Here is a 17,643-nt window from a genome sequence, read left to right as displayed (position 1 = left end):
GAATATTAAAAACCTCATTTTGTATTGCTCCGAGTATCTGACTCAACCTCACCACCACCGCCCCCACCCCGTTCAGTAACTCGGATCACTGGTTGTTCTTCACAAGAACGTTTGTTATTAACGCCAGGACGTGAATCCAAATACCACACGCAGGGAACATATTCATGCAAGGGGTAAAAATCGCCGTTAAGACAAAATTATTTATTGATGAAATTACCGTCTGCCTACAAAACTGAACTTAATATACTGCACTATTACTAAAAGGATCAATGCGTCTGGCCACGAATCACATACACAAAATTGAACGGTTCGTATATACCTGCAATAAGCAACTAGAAGGTTCGACGGGAGAAAGTCATCACCTCACAAAGGCAGCAGCAACAGCAAAATCAACGGAGCGGCCCCACTGGGCTAGTAAGCACCACTCAGCGCACCTCAGCCGCAGCCGCCACAGCTGCGGGCCGCCCCACCTCGCCGCGGGCTCCTCCCGGCCTGACGTCACAGACGCGCCCGGCCCCTCGCACACGTCGCGCCCCGCCCCGCCGCCCGCGCTCACGGAAGCACGGACGCTCACGGACGCGCCCGCCCTCAGCTGTGACGCATGCGCCCCAGCACCTCGTGCACGCGCCGCGCCCCACCGCCCTGGCTAACGTACAAGTCCAGCGCCCGGTCCGTTACGTACGCTCCCTGGCCCCTGCCCCACACGCCGTGCGTTCTCCCGCTCCCCAGCGGCGCACACGCTGCGCCCCGCCCCTGCCTCCCGCGCTCCCGTACGCGCCCCGCCCCTGGCCCGTTACCCACGCTCTCCCGGCCACTGTTGCTCACGCGGCGCCCCGCCCCTGCCCCCGCGTACGCACACAAGCCCCGCCTCCGCCCCATTGAGCACGCGCCCCGGCCCCTGGCTCTCAGGCCACGCCCCGCCGCCGCACCGCTACCCGGGCCGTCACTCACGCGCACGCGTCCCGCCCCCGCCAGCCACGCCCTGGCACCCGGCCCCTGGGGCGCGAGCAGCTGTTGCCCTAGCGACCAGCCCACTCCCCAGTAGCCGCTCCACCGCTGCCACCGCGGACTCTGCGCTGTGAACGGCGGCCGCGACGGCGCGAGGGCTCCTGGGAAGTGTAGTCCGATCCGCCGCTTTCAGGCCGCGGCCGCGGGAAGCGGAAGCCCTAGGGCGGTGAGCGCGCCGGAGCGCCCGGAGGGCGAGCGGCAGCGGGGCGGGTCCTCGCGTGCCGGGAGGGCCCTGCCTTCCACGGAGCCCGGGAATTGGGGCTGGAAGCGGAAGGCCTGCCCACCAGTGCGGGGCCGGCGCCGGCCGGGCGGGTCTGCCGCCGGCGGCGGGACGAGGCTGAGCGGGGCGGGCCCGGGCAACCCGTTTCTCTTTGTGCGAGCGCGGGGGCACGGCTGTCCTGCAAATGCTTTTCATTTTATCCACCAGCTTTGCCTCACTCCGTTTTAACTTCCTAATGATTTACTGAGTTGAATCACAGGCATAGTTCTGCTTCTAAACTATTCTTGTATTCCTGGTTAAACCCTGCTTGAATGTGATGATGTTGTTTTCTTTCAGCTTGGGATAAAAACAATCATTATATCTCATATTGCTTCTTTTCTATTCCCTATATCATTCTCTTCTAGAATTCTTATTAGACACATAGTTATGTCTTTAATCCATCTGGAATTTGTTAATGTGAGATGTATGTTTTTCCTAAATAGATAGCCATTTGTCCTGATACCATTTATTGACTAGTTCATCCTTTCCCTCACTGATTTAAAGTGCTGCCTTTGCATGTACTAAATGTATAGCTACACAGGAATTCTTTCTGAAAATACTCCATTTTCTATTATTGCCCTATTATCAGTCTGCTTAAGTTACTAGAGATTTATAATGCATTTTGAAATATAACAGGATAAGTCATTTTTAAAATAATTTCCTTGATTTTTCATGTACCACTGTTTTTCTATAAAACTTTTAAAATGCACTTATCACACTTCAGGAAATGCCTGTTAAATATGTAGATTATGCAAAATCCCTTGGTGATTCACCTAGTGAATCTCTCCACTTATTTAGATTTTTTTTGGTTGTTTGGTAAAGTTGTTTAGTGTTTTTAATTAGTTTTGTAGCTAGAAAAGAAAACCATGGGTAATGGAGGATTAAACTCACAGCACAATTCTTAGCTTAACATCTTTAACCAGAAGGCAAGCTGATTTCTTTTCTTGAAGAGGAAGCCTAGCTTTCTGATTTTCTTTTCCTTCTGAAGGAAGGGTGTGAGTGTGAAAAAATATCCCCCCACACAAAACCTTAATTACCACAGTTTCATTCCATTTATTCAATAAATTGTTGAGTTTCTGCCATGTGCTGGGGACTCTTCTAGGTACTACGAATATAGCAATAAAAAATCAGACAAAAATCTATTTCTATCTGACTTCCATTCAAGTGACAGACCTATACGTACTTCTGGGTTAGAGACATAGACTCTATCTGTCAGAGACCTTTGTCTAAATAAAAATGCCAATTCTATAATTTTGCCCATTAAAAGTGAACTCTTTTGAAGTTCAATACTATAGAGAAGGCTTGAATTTGATGGTTATCACCTAATTTTCAAAAAGTGAGACCTTTAAAAATACTACTGTGTTGCTGTGAGCTAGGCTGATGCCATGGCACTCTAGCCTGGGCAACAGAGTGAGACTCTGTCTCAAAAAAAAAGAAAAAACCTACTACTGTGATAAATTATCTTGGAATTGGTTGTAATCCTTAAAGTCCCCAACATGTATCTTTTGTAATCACACTATGTGTTTTGTTATTTGTATTAAAGCCATTATAAATGTTGTTCAAGAAAGTACAATATCTGATGTTATTATCACTGTTAGGGCCTCACTCCCAAAGCTTGGAATGCAGTTCATGCATCTTCCTTTGTGTTTTGATCCCATTCAAGTTTTAGATACATTAAATTATCATAAATAAAAATATGGACTTTGGGCCGGATCGTTTGAGCTCAGGAGTTCGAGACCAGCCTGAGCAAGAGCGAGACCCCATCTCTACTAAAAATAGAAAGAAATTATACGGACAGCTAAAAATATATATAGAAAAAATTAGCCGGGCATGGTGGTGCATGCCTGTAGTCCCAGCTACTCGGGAGGCTGAGACAGGAGGATCGCTTGAGCTCAGGAGTTTGAGGTTGCTGTGAGCTAGGCTGACGCCACGGCACTCACTCTAGCCTGGGCAACAGAGTGAGACTCTGTCTCAAAAAAAAAAAAAAAAAATATGGACTTTGAGGAGGGAGATTAAATTGGAGATAATCAAATGAACATTTGTTTCAAAGTCACATGTGTACCTTTGACAACTGCAATAAAATACCTTAGTAAGATGGCAGCCAAATCATCAGTCCTAATTACTATATGTAAGGTTATTCAGATAAATACCAAGATGTAGAACAAATAAATTTACTTAAAACAGTCATGTTTAACAGGAAAATTATTTTTCAATCCCAAAATTTTAACTAAAAAAGTAAGAAATTATATATGAAATTTCATTGACCATGCATTTTTGACTGGGTCTCTTTATCTTTAACTTCTATTTTCTTTTACATAATGCATGCTTGATCCACCCAGGCCTGCAGGAGAAGCCAGTACAAATAAGCAGGATAGCAGTTTTAGAAGAGGCCAAGTATGACTATATTGCATGTCAGTACAAATCCTGGTAAAGATTTTAAGCTGGTTAGACCTTGCTGAGAGGTGGGGGAGGTTCTATAATTTTTTTCGCCTTGCCCCCAGTGGAGCCCTTTTTCTATCTCTCATCTATTTCCTGAACCTGCCTTTTTGGCTACAGGGAAGACTGCTGGTTGAATGCATGCCTCCCATGATTGGATTGGAGCAACAAGAGGAGAAACATCCTGATCTCTCTGTTTTGCAGGTTTATGTCACTTTCAAATTGACAAGATGGCAGTCATTGGCCTCTCCCCAGCATGGGCTCTGCTTGCGTAGGACTCTCCTTGTTTCTGTGTGAGAAATACTGAAGATGAAAAGATGGCTGCTGGGTTTCCAATAACCTGGTTGCAAGAACCAGTGACCTTTGGAGATGTGGCTGTGGACTTCACCCGGGAGGAGTGGCTGTTGCTGGACTCTGCTCAGAGAAGTCTGTACAGAGATGTGATGCGGGAAAACTATAGAAATCTCACATCAGTAGAATATCAATTATGCAGACTTACTGTGATCTCCCCATTGGATCAAGAAGAGGTAAAAACTATGAAAAAGAGAATTCCCCAAGGCATCTTTCCAGACCAGAAGATTCCACTTAAAAACAAAGAATTAACTCCTAAGCAGAATATTTTTGGGGAGATACCATCCAGTGCAGTGAAAATGATAAGAGTCACAGTGGATAATTTGTTCTACACATTAAGAGAAGACAAGGAATGCTATAAGATCAGAAAACAGCTCAAGACTACAGAGGGAAGTTTGAGGCAAGTGACATATACCCAAAAGAATGCAGTGTCTCAGGAGATATTCTGTGACTACCATGAATTAGAGGAAAACTCTAAACTTAGATCTAAACTTATTTTTTCACAGAGAGTTTCCACCAGTAAACATTGCCAAAAATGTTACTCAGAGATTGAATGTTTGAAACATAATTTAATCTTAAATAATTTTCAGAAGAACTCTGTAAGTGAGAACCTCTGTGAAAGTCATGAATGTGACAGAGCTCTATGGCATCTTGAGAGAACTGAAACAGCACAAAAGGAATACACATGCTCCAAGGATGGTATGCACTTCAAACATAATATGTTTCCTATACGTAACAATTTTCCTGTGGCAGAGAATTCCTATAAATTTAATAAGAACAAAACCTTTTGTAATCTTTCATCCCTTAAGCAGCAAGGGCCAGCTCATAATGGAGAGAAGCACTATGAATGTAATCAATGTGGAAAAGCCTTCAAAAGGATTTCTAATCTAATTTTGCATAGGAAGAGTCACATGGGTGAGAAACAATATGAATGTAAACAATGTGGGAAAGTGTTCCGTGATTCCTCAACCTTAAGGAGACACGTAAGAACTCACACTGGAGAGAAACCCTATGAATGCAATCAGTGTGGAAAAGCATTCAGTCAAAAAACATCCCTTAAGGCTCACGAGAGAATTCACACTGGAGAGAAACCTTATGAATGTAGTCAGTGTGGAAAATCCTTTGGCACAAGCTCTTACTTTATAGTGCACAAGAGAATACACACTGGAGTAAAACTCTATGAATGCAGTGACTGTGGAAAAGCCTTCAACACAAGCTCTCACCTTAAGGTTCACAAGAAAATACACACAGGAGAGAACCTTTATGAATGCAATGACTGTGGGAAAGTTTGTAGTGGTCTCTCATCCCTGAGAATGCATGTGAGAACACACACTGGAGAGAAACCCTATGAATGTGAAAAATGTAGGAAAGCCTTCAGTGTTTCCTCTTCCCTAAGAAGACATGTGAGAATTCACACCGGAGAAAAACCCTATGAATGTATCCAGTGTGGAAAAGCCTTCAGTCAGAGCTCTTCACTTATTGGACACAAGAAAGTTCACGCTGGGAAAGAACCCCTGTAAGTGTTTTGAATGTGGAATTGCCTTTCTCATTTTCTTAAGGTGGAGCCCAAGTTCATTATTTCAGTCTTTGTTCTCTAAAATAAGCATTTAAGGCCATAAATGGCCCTCAGAACAGCTCTTTAGCTATATAACACTCTTTGTTGTATGTTTGTTTCAGAATATTTGAACTATATGATGCTGTTTGGTGTTTCCGAAGAGCTACTTTCTGGCCCATTGTGGCAAACATTGCTAGTTGCTAGCCTTTATATTTCCTCCTTCTCCTTTATTAATGGAACTTCAGTTTTGCTTCTTTGTATCCAATTACAAAACTCCTTATCCCAGCCTCCTTGTAGCCAAGAGATATCATTTCCCCTGTTCCTGGCTGATAAAATATAGACAGACGATTATAGGTTTCATGGTAAGATTGTCTGCTAAGAGTAAGGTGGATGAAATACTGGCCAGAGATTTCAGTGAAGGTCTTACATGTGTGAGAGTCCTCCCATGGTATCAGTAGGGCCTTCGGTGAAGAAGACAGCAAGTAGCAAAGTCTAAGTGAATTAGAAGGAGAGTTCATTTGAATAGAAAATAGTAGCCAGGAAGAGACAGAGAAGGTGATATAACTAGATGGTGTGAGCCCAAAGAAGGAGTGGCCTTTACAAGGCTGCAATGATTATAAACGATATTAAGGAGTAAGGAAGACATTGTTCCTACTTTCCAACCTACAGATACGTGGCATATATGGGAATAAGCCCCTCTTTGATGTGATTATTGTCAAGTTTTTTTTCTTCTTCTCAGCAGACAGCCAAGTTTAAGTTAATGCAAAGAAATGAACAGAATGTTAACAGAAGTAGTTTGAGATATTAAGGGAGTTTCTTCATCACTCGAGAATCTCAGGAAGTACCATCAAAAACAGTTTCCAGAAGGACAGGACTTTAGGTTTTGTAGGTGTGGCATAAGGAATACAGAAGATTGTAACAACAATATTGATAGAGAAAATAAGATGAGATCTGGGGAATGGGCTGAGACTTTGAGCCATGACTACTGAAAAGAAAATTTAGAGTGAAGATAGATTAAATCCCATCAGTGTCTAAGAAGTTGATGGATAATTAGGTCTAATTAGGGTTTATATGTAGCTTGGAATGGAAAATCTGCAATCATGCTGGGAAGCCAAGTATTCCTTAACTTTTTAGTTGTTAGCAGCCCTGCTGGGTACAGCAGTAGCAGTCAGCAGTTTAAAAATGATCCCAAATGCATCTGGTCCTTGAGTGTGGAGATCATCTTAAGTGGTACTCAGCAAGGGGTTGTCCTTTGCTTGGTTGGAATTGGAATATATACTAATCTTGGCCAAATGATCTTGGTACAGGTTGGGCATCCCAAATTTGAAAATGTGAAATTTAGAATGCTCCAAAGTCCAAAACGTTTTGTGCATTAACCTGATGCTCAAAGGAAATGCTCATTGGACATTTTGGATTTGGGATTTTTGGATTTGGGATGCTCAACTGCTTAAGTATAATGCAAATATTCCAAAATCTGAAATGTGAAACACTTCTGGTCTCAAGCATTTTGGATAAGGGATACTCAACCAGTACACCAGCAGCTAGATTCAGGCATGGTCTCAATCAGCATTTCTGATTTTATTGCAACAGCCTCATAACAGGATTCCCTGTGCTTGAATGTTACTGTGTTCCAGCATGTATGCTATGCCACTGCCATGGTATCTTTCTATTGTTTCTTAAACTTTGTTGGTGATTTTTAATTATAAAACTAATACATATGGGAAAAATGTAAACAACCTCTGCCCTATACAGGAGAAAGGAAAGCCTTTCCTCCTCAGATTCTAGTGCTTTACAAATTTAATTTTGAAGACAAGTGTACATTCTGTCGGAATTTATGTACATATAACATGTTTTCCTTCTGTAAAAATGGAATGAATACCTTTCATTCTACAGCCTTTTTTTAAATGTATCTATCTCTCCATGTCAATGCACATAGTTCTATTTCATTCTTAATAGCTTAGTGTTTGATTATATGGCTGTACCATAATGTATTTAATCTATTTTGCCTCTAGAATTTTTAAAATATTTATTTATTTGTTTGTATATTTATTTATTTTCAGAGACAGGGTCTTGCTTTGTCACCCAGGCTGGAGTGCAGTGGCATGGTCATAGCTCACTGCAGCTGTGAACTCCTGGGCTCAAGCAATTCTCTTGCCTCAGCCTCCCAAGTACCTGGGACTGCAGGTACATACCAATACATGCAGCTATTCTTTTCTTTACTTTTTGTAGAGACTGGGTCTCACCATATTGCCCAGGCTGGTCTCAAACTCCTGGCCACAAGAGATCTTCCCACCTTGGCCTCCCAAAGTGCTGGAATTAAAGGGGAGTAACCACACCCAGCCTACTTCTTAATTCCTTGAAGGGAGTGTCTTTTGGCCTTTCCTAGGCTAGAGGACAGCTGAGCACAATGCATATGATAGATCCATTCTGATATTCACATCTCTTTCTAAATAAAGTAAATGTTCTCACACTGGTAGCACCCCACCAAAAGCTAGAGGGCAAAGATTTTATGCAGTCAGGACTTGCCAAACTCTTTTTCTATAAAGGGCTTGACAGTAAATTTTAGCCTGATGGCAATATGACAACATACTCAGCTCTGCTGCTGTAGTAGATAAGCAGCCATAAACACTATGTCAATGAATACCTGGCCAACGGGCTGTAGACTGAGGACCTGTGATATAGTTCAAACAGGTGAAATCCCATAGACTACAGAGAAGAGTGGAGAGCAGACAGGGAGCAGAAAGTTGAAGATATACAGTATATTCTTGAAGAAATAAAATATCAATTTAAATCAATAAGGAGTTTTTCATGTCCTAACATTGCCGACAGCTCACGGTAACCTGACTTTCACCCTGAGACAGACCACTGTTACCTTAGGAAACCAAATAAGATACTAGATGCATATGAAGGTATGCTTATCAGTGTTTGAGCCAGATTGTACACTATTTTAAGATAAGTCAACCACTCCTAAACAACTCTTATGGAAAACTGGAACACTTCAAAGTGTATGTACAAAAATGGCATACCTGATGGCAGGTTTGAGGAAATACACTTCTGATAACGTATTTAGTACTCTAGTACATGTAAGTAAGGCCTTTGACTGGAATTAAAACTCTTCTATTAAATAAATCCCACCTCCTACAAAATGACTCGTTAAATGATATTTATCTAGTAATACCTTCCACAGATGTGCCCTCAATGCGGCCACGACAGTCATGCTCAGTGAAGTCACTCCTACTCATGTTCTGTATTTTCCTTTATATAAAATAAAATTACTTACCTTCCTGGTCAAAACAAACTTGCTCCAATCATGTGAGCTTTGCCAGCTGGGCAGCTGATAATGCCGGAACAGTTTTTAAACATGTGCTTTCAAAAGACCTGTTCTCACTGTACATGGAAGAAAAAAGGAAATCTACCTTGGCATTTTTTCCTCGAATGTATTTACACTTATTTCAGACTGTATAAGTAATGGCTATGGTCAAATTGAAGGATAACTGTGAGTTAGCATAACCTTAAATCCAAACTATCTCAAAGTTAAAACCTTGATACCTAAAAGTGCTTCTATAATTACGTTTCTATATTGTTTCTACAAAAGCACACTACTCTTCATTGTTGATGTCGATAGTGTGGTAGTTACATTTTCAGAATTATATGCTGTGGGAAAAAAATCAGCAAATACAAGATTAATTTATCATACATCAAAAGATTTATTCATAACTTTCTTTTCTGAATTCACTTAAAAAACAATTCCCCCTCCTCCAAAATAAGACCTCTTCCCACAGATTCCATCCAGTATGACTTCTCAGGTATCTAAGGTTTTGCTACATTCATTACAATGGTAGTTGTCCCCTAGCATAATTCTCTAACATGGGTTTGAAATAGTGTAGAAAGTTACCCTCCATTCACTTATAGAATTGCTTTCCCTACTAAAAGAGTATTTAAAAATGTAATAAGTGTTACATCATAAAGGCATTGCCCAATTACCATGTTTGTATCACTTTGCTTACATACGAATTTTCTGATGTCCAAAGTACATCTTTGCAAAGTTCATTCCTTACTCATGCATCTGTCCTGGGTGAGCTGACAGATGGCAGAATGAGGGCTGATCTCTGGCTTTCTCACACCTATTGTACAGGTGCTCTTTCCTCAGAGGAATTTACAAATGTAGAGTAAGGGAATCCTATCACATGAAATCCTTTCAATATTACCTGATAAGAATCTTCTCAGTATTGATTCCATCTTGCATTACTGCAAAAAGAATGAGCAGCTACGAGGCTTTCTCACGGATTCCTGGGGGTTTTCTCCAAGATGTTAGAGAAGATATGGGACACATTTCTTCACATTCATCATATTCATATAAGGCTTCTTTCCAAGAGTTCTCTGAAGGAAAGGTAAGGCATTATGTTTTCTAATATCCCATACACTTTAAGTTTTCTCTGTAGTGTCAATTCACTGGTGTTCAGTAAGGAATGAGTGGTAATTAAATGAATTTTCATATTCATAGGGGTTCTCTAGAGTGTGTGTTCTCTGATGTTTAGCAAGGTTTGAGCTCCAGCTGAAGGATTTGTTGCATACCTTACATACATAAGGTTTCTCCCCAGTGTGAGTTCTCTGATGTAGAATGAGGGAAAAGCTCCGACTGAAGGCTTTGTCACACTCAGCACATGCATAGGGTTTCTCTCCAGTATGAATTTTCATATGCTGAATAAGGGATGCATGCCAAGTGAAAACTTTACCACATTCATCACATTCATAGAGTTTTTCTCCAGCGTGAATTCTTTGATGTTTAGTAAGGAATGAGTGGCAACGGAAGGCTTTCCTACATTCCTTACATTCATATGGGGTTTTGGTTGTATGGATGCTTTGATGTCGAGTAAGGTGTGAGAAACGGCGAAACGCCTTCCCACATTCAATGCATTCATAAGGTTTCTCTCCAGTATGTGTAATCTGGTGGCGGATGAGTTCTGAGCCACTGCTGAAGGCTTTTCCACATTTCCTACAGATATACTGTTTCTTTCCTATGTGAATTCTCTGATGTCGAGTGAGGTTTGAGGCACGGCTAAAGGCCTTTCCACACTCAGCACATTCATAAGGTTTCTCCCCTGTATGTGTTCTCTGGTGTTCAATGAGGAATGAAAGATAACTGAATGTTTTATTACAGTCCTTACACTCATGGGGTTTCTTTCCAGTATGTATCATCTGATGTTTCACAAGGTTTGAGATCTGGCTAAAGGTTTTGCCGCATTCCTTACATACATAGGGTTTCTCTCCCGTGTGAGTTCTCTGGTGCAACACGAGGGAAAAGCGCCTACTGAAAGATTTTCCACACTCGTGGCATCCATAGGGCCTCTCCACACTGTTGACACTCACATGCTGAGCCAAGGCTTCCTGATGAGAGACTGCCACTTGCCTGACACATCCCTGATTTCCTTGCAGCATCTCAGTATCCTCCTCGCATTTCCACCCTCCTCTGAAACTGGAATACACAGGGCCTTGGCTTAGAATTCTTTCCATTATCAAATACTGGGATGAGTCATCATAAACAACATTTTTTGGAGAAAACTCTTTGATCTCATCATTTGACTGTGAAACTGAAAGACAACAAAAAACAAAGCAATTGTTTCTTTTTTCTTTCTTTGCAGAGTAAAATAAAGCCGTTCCTCCCATAACGAGAGAATTAAGTAGAGAAAAAAAAAAATCATCAATTGCATGGCATTCATAGCGGTCATATACGACTGTGAGATCAAGATTTATATTGATTTCAGAAGTGTGCCCCAAAATTCAGAAGAAATCAATAGAGATATGGGTGGATTAAATAAAAAGATTAAATATTAGTAACTGAAGGAGAGGGAAAAGTGGAACACTCAGGAAGAAAAGTAACTGTGAAGTATAGGTCATTAGTCTTTCTCACCTCCATTTAAATGGTTTTTACTGCCAGAACTATCTGAAAATGGCAATATCACAACGCTGCTAATAAACACGCAGCAGGTGTCCTTCAGGTGCCACAAAGACGTCTGGCTCCGTTCACTTAGTGCCTTTGGAACATCTTACAATAATTTATTCTAAATGGGAAAAAAACGTTTCTCTGAAAACTGCTATGATCCTCACTAACTGAACCTTCTGAACTGATATGAAGCTCATCTTTGGTACGACAGTACCTTCCCATCAAATGCCTTTGACAAACAGAAGTCCTGATTTTCTCCAGGGTGAATTTCAGAAACAGATTTCATCACTTTTAAATTGGAACAGCATTTCACAGGATGAGGTATTTTTTAAGAAACACATTCATGTTCTTATTCTTAGGAAATGAACACTTATGAATTGAGGCCTAAAAGGTCATGATGTACACAACTTATTCTCAGATGTTTCAGAAGAAAAGTCATATACCAGATGATAAGGCAAATGGGGGTAAATTGTTAGCAAAGGTGAATGTGGGTATAAGGCATGTCGGTATTCTTTGTACTATTCTTGCAACATTTATGTAATTCTAAAATCATTTCCCAATGACATCTAAAAATGTGTTTTTCTCTAAACACTTTGACACTTCTTTTCTTTTCTTTTCTTTCTTTCTTTTTTTTTTTTTTTTTTTTGAGACAGAGTCTTGCTTTGTTGCCCGGGCTAGAGTGAGTGCCGTGGCGTCAGCCTAGCTCACAGCAACCTCAAACTCCTGGGCTTACGGGATCCTACTGCCTCAGCCTCCCGAGTAGCTGGGACTACAGGCATGCGCCACCATGCCCGGCTACTTTTTCTATATATATCTTAGTTGCCCAGATAATTTCTTTCTATTTTTAGTAGAGACGGGGTCTCGCTCTTGCTCAGGCTGGTCTCGAACTCCTGAGCTCGAGCCATCCACCCGCCTCGGCCTCCCAGAGTGCTAGGATTACAGGGGCCGACACTTATTTTCTTAAGTGGGAAACGCCATCTGTTATTATCACTCTGACCGTAAGCTATTAAGGAGAAGTGAATAGACCTCATATTTCTTTAGTACCCAGCTCAGTAATGAATCAAGATGTATACCCATATGGTAGGGACACAAAAATACATGAGAGAATAGGATTAAGGATGCAGTGAAATAGCTGTTCTGTTAAAATCATGATCTCAATAACAGGGAAATATTAAATTCCTTTCCTGCCTCTTCTGTAAATTAATTCCATACCTACTGAATATCTAGGGATATAAACTGAGTAATTCTCTTCAGGAGATGAGACTAGAAACAGGGAGAAAGAGAACACAGGAAACGTTAGTTAATGACATAAAACATAAGAAAGCTTCTTTTACTTTCTCTGGTCTTTTACTCTGGCCTTACATAAGACCAGGGACAAGATATAAAAATCCATTGCAACAGATTAAGAAAGGTTTCATCTAGAAATGCTTCATCAAACCAACTAGCTGGGAACTGAAATACATCAAATGAACCTATACATTTACACGTCTCAAACTAAGTCATCACCTGTTTTCCAAAACTGACCCTTTTCTTGTGTTTTATGTTTCTATTACTGCTATACCTATCCAAATTATCTAGGCCTAAAACATCAACTAGAAATTCCTTTTCTCTCACCACTGAACTGCTAATTTGAACACATCTAACACAAGTTATTTATAGACACATCACTAGGACAAAAATCCCTCGACAGTTATTGAACTTTCGTATGCCCTGTCGACTCTGTAGCATCTAAGAGGAAGTCTGACAAAATTAAAATTTTAGTAAATCTTATGAATGCAATATGTAAATCAATGAATAAATCGATTAATCAAAGAGTAATGAGTTAATCTTTCCAAGATGATGAAATAAAACAGCACCATAAAAAGTACAGATACCTTTTATTTAGACAATAGAAACATATGCCAATTTGAAGAAAGGGAGGAAACAAAATTCAGAGACCAGAGAGACCTAACAATGGAAAGTAAGAAAGACATATCTATCTGTGAGAAAGTGGAGAAGGTATAAGACGTGAATTGGGTTTGAAGTGGTCCCTTATGGATTTGTGGGTAAGACTTATGGTCTCCACTTCTCTGGTATCTTAAGGAAAAAAATTTCAACCAACATACGGAAAAAAAAGGGCTACTGGTTTCTAATTGACTAACTGGGTGGTTTTTAAAATTTTCCCTACCAGCTTCTAACTCACTCACCTGAAAACAGATCTCTTCTCACATCCCTTTTCCCGAGCCAAGGCTCTTTCCCTTGCTCCAATAAGGAAACCACATCTGGCTTAGAAATGGAAAGACCTGCTTGCAGAAAATGAAATAAATTCAAAATCAGTCCTTGAATCCTAAGAAAAGAAGGGTCATGAAAAGAAATGTCAGAAGTAAGTATGAAAGATGTCTGAAGATTAGATGCAGTTACAAGCCCCATCTTTAAAACTAATTTAAAAAAACAACAAAAACAAAAAAAACACCCCGCCATCCTTCCCTTGGCATTATTCAGCCAGATAATCAAGATTTACAACAGCAATTATAAAGGTCAAATTCTGACTCGACAGAGATGAGGAGGAATACTTACCCAGTGAGACCAGATGGCCATAGTTCTCCAACATTACACATCTGTACAAATCTCTTTGAGCAGGCTGAAGCCGTTTCCACTCCTCCTGGGAGAAGTCTATGGCCACATCTCTGAATGTCACTGACCCCTGAAACGGCAAACAGGTATCTGCACAACTAGCACCCATGCCCTCAAAGGCCCTGATCAAGAAGTGAAATGAATCTCACTGTGGAGGAAGGACAATGTGTATAAGCAGGGGCAATGGGAGTTTTCAGAATTCTGAGTAATTATTATATAACTAAGAGCTAGCTTTCATATTTTGTCATACAACTGGAGAAAAGGAGAAAAAATATAAACGATTTGTTCTGAGAAAATTTACAGTTTTGTTCATGATAAAGGATGATACAGGTGCAGCACATGGATTTTTGCCTTGGGTTGTAAAAATTCTTAAGATCTTACTTGACAAATGGTGATGACTATTCTTTCATGTTTAATAAGCAATGTATATTTTCCTCCATACCAGCCTATTTTAATATGAGTTGGTTAAAATTTCTTCGTGGTGATAACTTGCTGTAGCACCCTTCAAAAGGGGCATGCATTGTCAAGTTTGTCAGTCATCCCCAATCGTGAAGAAACAGCTGTGAAACTTAGTGGTAATTTTAGCAATGTCACAGGACAAAAAGGATAAGCTATAAAAATACATGGATCTCCCAAGAAGGGAATCCAATACCTCCCAGGATGGAGCCCAAAGCTCTTCCCTTAGGGTGAAGGGGAATAATAAACAAGTCCTTGCTTTGCAGCCTGGTTTCACACCACTGGAGTGATGGACATGACCATTAACATAAGGCATGCATGGGAATTTAAAAGATCCCAAACTAGTGGCAGCCCCATACGTATGGCAGAGTCATAGTTCACGGTTTTCAAGTTAAAAAAAAAAAAAAAAAAAATTGACAGGAGACTGTTGACTAATAAACTCAACTCTTTCCTACGGTATACAGTGAGATCTGCGGCAGAGATGGAAATTGGATTTCCCAGCAAACCTCAGCCCCTGGATTTGGAGACAAGTATGAATGACAAAGGAAGTAGGACAAAGAAATGGAGCTAAAAATGAGAGACTCATTTGGAATGGTCGGCCTTGTTATCCCTACCTCTGTGAAGCACAATTACCAGCCAAGCATTTAACACTAATCACAGTAAAACTAATCAGTGTTCCTTGCCATAGGAATTTAATGTTAAGTCTGAAAAGTGAGTTCAGAGATTTTGTTGTGCTCACTGCTGAATCCCAAGACAGAGGATGCGTCATGTGTTAGAATCACTTGGACAGACTCGGAAAGCCCAGACTGCTTGCTAGGCCACAGACCCAAAGTTTCTGACTCAGGAGATCTGAGTGAGGTAGGGCTCAAGAATCTTCACACTGTAAGCACCACTGATATGGGTGCTGAAAATAAGTGCTCAGTAAAAAAATAATACGCTGAATACAGGATTGAAGGGCGGCTAGAGCGAGCAACATAGAGTAAAACACTCTTCTTTCTAACAACTGGAGAACAGAGGGGGCAATGGAACGGCTGACACCCTATCCGCTCACCATAAAACATAAGAAACCCCTAAAGAGGAACAATGGGGGTAGGGGCCTGGGGTTCTGTCAAGCACGTAGTTTCAGGAGAAAGAAAGCCTAAGTCTCCAAATGCTGAGAAATACTGCTACGCTTCAGTAAGAAAAGAGAGAACATCAGCATACCTGAGGCATGGCTCACAGACGGGATCGCGGAGATCGACAGTGCGAAACGGCAGACCTGGCGGGGACAGAAAGGAGCCCTGAGCGAAGAAGGCGGCCGGGCCGAGCCGCAGTCACTGGCCCCCAGCTAGGGAGTGCCGTCTTCTCCCGCTCCCCTGCCTCGCGACAGACAGGGGCCCAGAGTGCCCGGGGCGCCTGTGAGAGACCCTTCCCTTCCGGCCACAGCCTGGGCTCCGGGGACCGTAAACCTGCCCTGCATCCCCAGCACCTCCTCACTTAACCGTGGCCGGGGCAGGGATGTTTCTTCTGTGCTTTTCGCGAAGTGTTTCCGGGCTCCGGACGGAATCGCAGCCACTGGTCATCCGGCCAGGCTCCCGTTACACAGGGCGGGACCCTTTACCTGCCTGCGGTCCACCGTGGCTAGACACTCGGCTCCGCCCCCGAGGACTCCGCCGCGGGAGTCGCCGGAACTGCGCCTTCCAGAACGCCAGGGGCCAAACCCAACAGGCCGCAGGCCTCAGGCGACTACACTTCCCAAGAACCACCACGGCCTCCGTGTGTGGGATACACGCTTGCCCTTCCCTACTACGACTCCCAGAAGGCAACGCGGCCGCGCCCTCGGGGCCTACACAGCCAGAACCCCGGTCTCGCACAGCGCTTCCAAGAGCCCACCGCCGGCTCCGTGCGTGGGATAGAGGGTTTCCCTCCCCAGCCACGCCTCTCGAAGTGCAACGCGGCGGCGCCCACAGCGCCGAGTGAAACCAAGGCGAGCCTCCGACAATGACATTTCCCAAAACCCACCGCGGGGTACCTGTGTGGGATCCTTTCCCTCCCCTACCACGACTCCCAGGGTGCAACGCGGCCCCGCCCTTGGCCTCGCTACACGCAGAGCGCCGGTTTCAGGTCACGCTTCTGAGAGACCACCGCGGGCCCCAAACGTGGGATGGAGGGTTTACCTCTCCTACTATGCCTCCTAAAGTGCAACTTGGTGGGGCCCACAGCGCCAAGGGGTAGCAACTCTGGCCCAAGACAACTACACTTCCTAGAGTCCACTGTGGGCGCCATGTGTGGAATAGAGGGTCTCCCTCCCGTACTACGATTCCCAGAATGCAACGCGGCTGGGCCCACGGCACCTCTACAGGCACATCCCCGGTCTCACAGTGCACTTCCGAGAGCCCAGCGTGGGCTCCGAACGTGGGATAAAGGGTTTCCCTTCCCGACTAAGCCTCCAAAAGTGCAACATGGTAGGGCCCACGGCGCCAATGGGCACCAACTCGGGCCCCAGACAACTACACTTCCCACAGTGCACCGCGCGCTCCATGTGTGGAATGGAGGGTTTCCCTTCCCTACTACGACTCCCAGAATGCAACGCTGCCGCGCCCAGGGCGGCCAGACAGCCACAAGCCCGCTCTCACACTGCACTTCCGAGAGCCCACCGCGGGCTCCGAACATGGGATAGAGGTTTTCCCTTCCCTGCTACGCCTCCAAAAGGGCAACATCGTGGGACCCAGGGCGCCAAGTGGTACCAACGCGGGCCTCAGACAACTACACTTCCCAGAGCCCACCGCAGGCTCAATGTGGGAACTACAGGGTCTCCCTTCCCTACTACGAATCCCAGAATACAACGCGGCCGCGACCACGGGGCCTAGACAGCCAGAACCCCGGTCTCGCACAGCGCTTCCAGGAGCCCACCGCCGGCTCCGTGCGTGGGATAGAGGGTTTCCCTCCCCAGCCACGCCTCTCGAGTGCAACGCGGCGGCGCCCACAGCGCCAAGTGGAACCAACGCGAGCCTCCGACAATGACATTTCCCAAAACCCACC

General features: G+C 43.4%; 3 protein-coding genes across 10 annotated transcripts in view; 1 reads left to right on the top strand and 2 right to left on the bottom strand.

Moving 5' to 3' along the window:
• The window catches only part of ZNF10 (zinc finger protein 10), a 41,029-nt gene extending 40,593 nt beyond the window's left edge, over positions 1 to 436 (bottom strand). For both annotated transcript variants that reach the window (XM_069497401.1, XM_069497400.1), the window contains exon 1: positions 320 to 436. The gene's annotated coding sequence lies outside the window, so the exon portion shown is untranslated. The remainder of the gene's footprint in view (positions 1 to 319) is intronic.
• A 3,497-nt stretch (positions 437 to 3,933) lies between these two features.
• On the top strand, positions 3,934 to 5,574 carry ZNF891 (zinc finger protein 891). The gene is given in 1 exon segment (XM_069497402.1): positions 3,934 to 5,574. A coding segment is annotated over 1 exon segment (1,641 nt).
• A 3,722-nt stretch (positions 5,575 to 9,296) lies between these two features.
• ZNF140 (zinc finger protein 140) lies at positions 9,297 to 16,772 on the bottom strand. 7 transcript variants are annotated; one of them, XM_069497407.1, is made up of 4 exons: positions 15,826 to 16,772; positions 14,110 to 14,236; positions 13,740 to 13,835; positions 9,297 to 11,200 (listed from the first exon to the last, which is right to left on the bottom strand). In XM_069497407.1, the coding sequence occupies exons 1-4, from the start codon at positions 15,832 to 15,834 to the stop codon at positions 10,059 to 10,061; spliced, it is 1,374 nt and encodes a 457-aa protein (XP_069353508.1). In that variant the 5' UTR covers positions 15,835 to 16,772; the 3' UTR covers positions 9,297 to 10,058. The 7 variants fall into 7 exon arrangements, with proteins under 7 accessions (XP_069353508.1, XP_069353511.1, XP_069353509.1 ...); XM_069497410.1 differs by having other exon boundaries at positions 9,297 to 11,085; XM_069497404.1 differs by having other exon boundaries at positions 9,487 to 11,200; positions 13,740 to 13,838; positions 14,110 to 14,314.
• Between the last annotated feature and the right edge of the window lie 871 nt (positions 16,773 to 17,643).

Source organism: Eulemur rufifrons, chromosome 21 (genome assembly GCF_041146395.1).
Source record: "Eulemur rufifrons isolate Redbay chromosome 21, OSU_ERuf_1, whole genome shotgun sequence".
Lineage (NCBI taxonomy): Eukaryota > Metazoa > Chordata > Mammalia > Primates > Lemuridae > Eulemur > Eulemur rufifrons.
The sequence above is the reverse complement of the archived record's forward strand: the minus strand, read 5'-3'. Positions and strand labels throughout refer to the sequence as shown.

Excerpts from the sequence above, each read along its gene's own strand:
- ZNF140 (XM_069497404.1), bottom strand. The coding sequence starts at position 14,275 with ATGGGTGCTAGTTGTGCAGATACCTGTTTGCCGTTTCAGGGGTCAGTG. Across the intron at positions 13,839-14,109 it reads TGGCCATCTGGTCTCACTGG|CAGGTCTTTCCATTTCTAAG; the intron begins GTAAGTATTCCT and ends ATTTTCTGCAAG. Across the intron at positions 11,201-13,739 it reads GAGAAGAGATCTGTTTTCAG|TTTCACAGTCAAATGATGAG; the intron begins GTGAGTGAGTTA and ends GTTGTCTTTCAG.